General features: G+C 41.5%; 1 protein-coding gene across 2 annotated transcripts; it reads right to left on the bottom strand.

The window, feature by feature from the left end:
• Positions 1-470: 470 nt before the first annotated feature.
• On the bottom strand, positions 471-2,587 carry LOC104867289 (regenerating islet-derived protein 3-alpha). 2 transcript variants are annotated; one of them, XM_010631617.1, is made up of 5 exons: positions 2,512-2,587; positions 1,877-1,995; positions 1,573-1,710; positions 829-955; positions 471-550 (listed from the first exon to the last, which is right to left on the bottom strand). In XM_010631617.1, the coding sequence occupies exons 1-5, from the start codon at positions 2,585-2,587 to the stop codon at positions 483-485; spliced, it is 528 nt and encodes a 175-aa protein (XP_010629919.1). In that variant the 3' UTR covers positions 471-482. The 2 variants fall into 2 exon arrangements, with proteins under 2 accessions (XP_010629919.1, XP_010629920.1); XM_010631618.1 differs by lacking the exon at positions 1,573-1,710.
• Between the last annotated feature and the right edge of the window lie 1,827 nt (positions 2,588-4,414).

A 4,414-nucleotide genomic window follows, 5' to 3' on the forward strand; every position in this document is an offset into this window, starting at 1 on the left:
GTCAGAAGACCCTACAGCTGGTGTGTCACACCATAGGGGGAATGTAGGGGCAGGGGGTGGGTTGGAAGACATTGCCTTCAGCTGAAAACACAACACAGCTCTCCATGAACAATACCAGCATTCTCATCAAAATACACTGGTACAGATGCACACTTCCTGTTGGCCTTGATAGAATTAAAAAGACACAAGTCTCAGAGTTGCCATCCTCAGCTAATCCACCCGCCTACACAGAATCTTTTGATTAAAAGACCAGAAATTCATGCAAGTTTAAGCTAAAATTTTATTATTTCTCTTTGAAACCTCTGGCCAAAATGCACGACAGAAAGACCTGAAAGTAGAGTGAGAAGCAAACTAGAAGAGGGAAGATCAGAAGCTGGGGTCAGGTTTGGGCATGGAGGAAGAAAACTCCTTTCCTGGGTGAATCTCCAGAACCTGATTCTTGCTCATGGTTAGCTGCGTGCAAATTCAGACTGCTATCCACCCTAGCCCTTGAACTTGCAGACATAGGGTAACTGTGCAGCACAGTTGTAATCTCTCCACTTCAGAAATCCTGGAGAGACAAAAGAATTAAAGTAAATGTGGCTGTTGGAACATACAGATCCAATAAAGAAACACCTTGGGTCCGGGCCTAGATTTTACTGCCTCTACATCATCTTGACCAGTGTCCCTTTCAGAGAAAGGAAATGAAAAGAAAGGGGAGATGAGAAGAGACAGGAGGAGACAAGCTATCATTGCATTTCCTAGCTCACCAGGATTCCCTGAAGGTCTAGCCCAGGACTGGGGAAAAGTAGTAGAAAAGGCTGGGCAGAGATGGCTCCTATCACTCACCTGAGGCTCGTGACACGCTCCCACAGAAACCGTGGTCAGAGCCACTGGAAGGATTCCTCTCCCAGTTAGTGTAATCCAGTATATCACTGTTACTCCACTCCCATCCAAGTCCATTGGATTCTAGGCCCTATAGAGTAGAGGATGCAGCCAGGGGAAGGAAATGGCAATTTAACCTCTGCTTTCATGATCCCTTTACTAGAACATCTGACTCCCTCCCCCGGCTCATGGAATTTGGTCTGCTTCTCCATGGGCTACTCAGAACTTCTAATGAAATATTCTCCCTGAATCCCTCACTCACTATAATAATCCCCCTCCAAAATAATCACAAGACTTTGGGCCCGTTCACAATATCATGTTTCTTGCTGAATGTGATTGGTGGTATATTTGGAGTTTCTTATGAACTTCACAAAAAATCTTTGCCCTATAAAGAGCAAATATTGATATCATCTCTGTTTAAGATTCCCTTGAAATAATATGTGCAGATTTCATGAAGTTCAGGAAACTGATTTCCAGAGCTCCATGTGAGAATGGCGTAACACTTGAAACAGGACAAAATCTGAAAGCTAGGGATCTCCACAAACCCCAACTCTTCATCTGGCATTAAGGATTTCTTTTTGTCTGAAATGTCTCCCAGAATCTGAGTTCTGTGGCCTTGGACATTCTTTCTGGGTAGGCACAGGAGAATGAGCTTGGATGGTAAATAGCTGCCTGATAGGTAATAGAGAGGCAAAGCGGAAATCATACCATTGTGGGGTCATAGATCCCAATCCATACGTATTGGTAGGTGCTTCCTCTGCTCTTGATTAGAGAGGACACGAAGGCCCCTTCAACTGCAGAGATCACTGATGCAAGGTGTCCTGAGAACCGCTTCTGGCAGGCCAACTGCATGGAGAAGAGAGAGCATAAAACAGCATGAGATCTCAGTGGGATACAGCAAGGCAAAGGTAGGTGGTTCACACTCTCATAACCCTGGAGTTTAGAAACCTCCTCCCTTGTAACCCACGTGTCCCTTATCCTGTGACTCCCCACTGGATCTCTAAGCACTCACATTTGCATCAGTCCAGGATTTAGGTGTTCTAAAGAGGGAATAGCAGTAGGGGCCATAGGCCTTTGCACCTCTGGGACAGTTGATTCGTGTTGAGGCCAGTGTGTCCTGGGAGTCTTCACCTGGGGTGGAGGGTGACAAAGAGGGGCATGTGTGAAATGAGGAATGGTGATGGGTGGGCAAGTTAATTTAGGAAACAGCTATGAGGACTACCCTTGGATATTAAGACTAATTCTGACTTCCTATCTCCTTTTACCGTGCTCTTTTGATATTGAGATAGGTCTCTTATATGGAGAGATTTATCAAATGGTACCCTCCTCTCTCATTGAATTGCCCACAACTATTGTCTGACAGTTCCTACATTGTGTTCTCCAATACTTACCCTTCCATAAACATCACCACTGATGTTCAACACTTTTGAACTTTAATCCAACTTCATAAATTAGTGATCCCTGGCAAAGTGGGAGGCCACCTGGTTCCATTTATAATGGACTCTTTTGTGACCCCCCCAGTACTGGTAACCAGAAAGAAAGAAAGATGATGGAAGAATTTCAGGCAGTTTCCTCATGTGCGGTAGAGCTCACCAGTGCACAAGAGACACGCGGCGCCTCTCTCCCTTTCTAGTAGAGAAATCTTACCTTGCACCTGAGATAGGAGCATTAGACTGGAAAGCAGCAACCAGGATACACTGCATAATGCCACGGGAGCCAGCATGTTGTCTGTGGGTGAGAACACAGTCTCTGAAGGAGATGTGGTCATGAGAGGATAGGCGTTGCCTTTTCCCTTCTCCTTTGTCTAGTCCCGCAGAGATATACTGATCGTCATTACATCCCTGCCTTTCTATAATTTGAAATGACTTTAGGTCTATGTCCCTTGTTTTCCCCCTGAGGACTCCAACCAAGGGCAGGCTTTGCTGAGTCTCAAACCTCCTGTGTTAGCTGAGCTCAGGGTCCTTCCTCACTTTCTCCTGAAATGGAAAAGTCCAACCCTTGCTAGGGCTTTCCTCGTCACACAACTCCCACTTACCTGTCTTGTCAAACTGTGGGTGGTTGGTAGCATCGCATCAGGAAAGGCGGATTTTTATAAGAGGATCCGAGGGAGGAGGAACAATAACAGGTTTGTTAGGTGGGTGGGTTCACAGAGAGATTGGGAGCGGTTCAAAGAAATCTCCACCAGTGGGCGGAGATCCTCCCTGGAAAATGCTCAGATTTCTACAGATGCCACTTCCTTCCAGCCAGCATGCCATCTTCTCCTCCAGTAATGGGTGAATCCTTTTTTCTTTTGTTTCTTCTTAATCATGGTCCTGTTCCATAATATTTGCCATGAAATTTCATGCTAAACTTCTAAAGGTGCACATCCAAATAAAATTCCTCTAGTATCTCTCAAGAATTTACTTCTATAGGAAAACACATATTTCCTTTTCCTCTGTTTAGTAAGATTAAATAAATTATGGGTTAGAGTTGGTGGAGGAGTATAAGAATTAGAAGTAGTACAGATATTTAAGGACATAGAAAAGGTAAACAAGTGGGACGCCTCAGGTTTGCTGCTTAAACATGGTTGTTAATTCTTTTTAAAAAGGCATAATTAACAAGCAAGTGAATGATTAGCAAAAATGTAAGGGTCATCAAATGAACGACTCATCTTCCATATCTTCTAAAAAAATGGAGATTTTCTAATGTGTAATGACAAAGGGATAAAACAAAAAGCCATAAGAAAACACAAATCTTTAGGGGGATTAAAATCAAATAATACAGATCAAAGGAAATGAATAGAAACTACAAAAGGAAAAATGTGGACATTGTAAAAATTAGAAACACAATTCCGTATTGCATATAAATCCTACAGTGAGCTGCTCACTAGTCCTAGGCCACCTATAAGGTGCAGAATGATCATTTGGCTACAGATTAAAAGCTAATTCCATTACACTATTATTGAGAAGATAGCCAGTTTCACCTGCATATACTGATAAAACTTTTTTTAGTTAAACTGACTTTTGAGTTGGCAACTTGGTATCATTAAAAAACATTATGCGATTCTACATTATTCTTTAGGTCATTTTGATCACTCCAGATAATTTTAGATTCTCATATTATTCTTGCTGTAGGGCAGCTTGTGCACAGGTGTGTATAAAAAGTACTTGCAATAAGGTCATGCAATTAGGCTTATCATTAAGATATCCAATACTCAAGAGCCAATGGAACCTCCAAATAATATAACAAGAAATATAGCCAATGGATTCTTTTGTTAAAAAGGAAAAAAAAAAGTTCTACAAAATAATTTGAAACTTAGAGCCATTACTGTAATAAGAACTTTGTAGGCATTTTTAAAGCTTAAAAAAAAATATATATATATATATATGTATATATCATTCAAATATGATAGTTAAAATGATTTGAAATACAGCTTTACTAGATTAAAATAATTATTTGAAGACAAGTGAATAAAAGGAATTGTATATTTAAATGGTATGTTCCAAACTGTTAAAAAACTCAATATGGAAGCTGGGCGTGGTGGCGCATGCCTGTAATCCCAGCATATGGG

Source organism: Fukomys damarensis, unplaced genomic scaffold (assembly GCF_012274545.1).
Source record: "Fukomys damarensis isolate Sample0158 unplaced genomic scaffold, DMR_v1.0_HiC HiC_scaffold_2, whole genome shotgun sequence".
In the NCBI taxonomy this organism is placed as follows: Eukaryota; Metazoa; Chordata; class Mammalia; order Rodentia; family Bathyergidae; genus Fukomys; species Fukomys damarensis.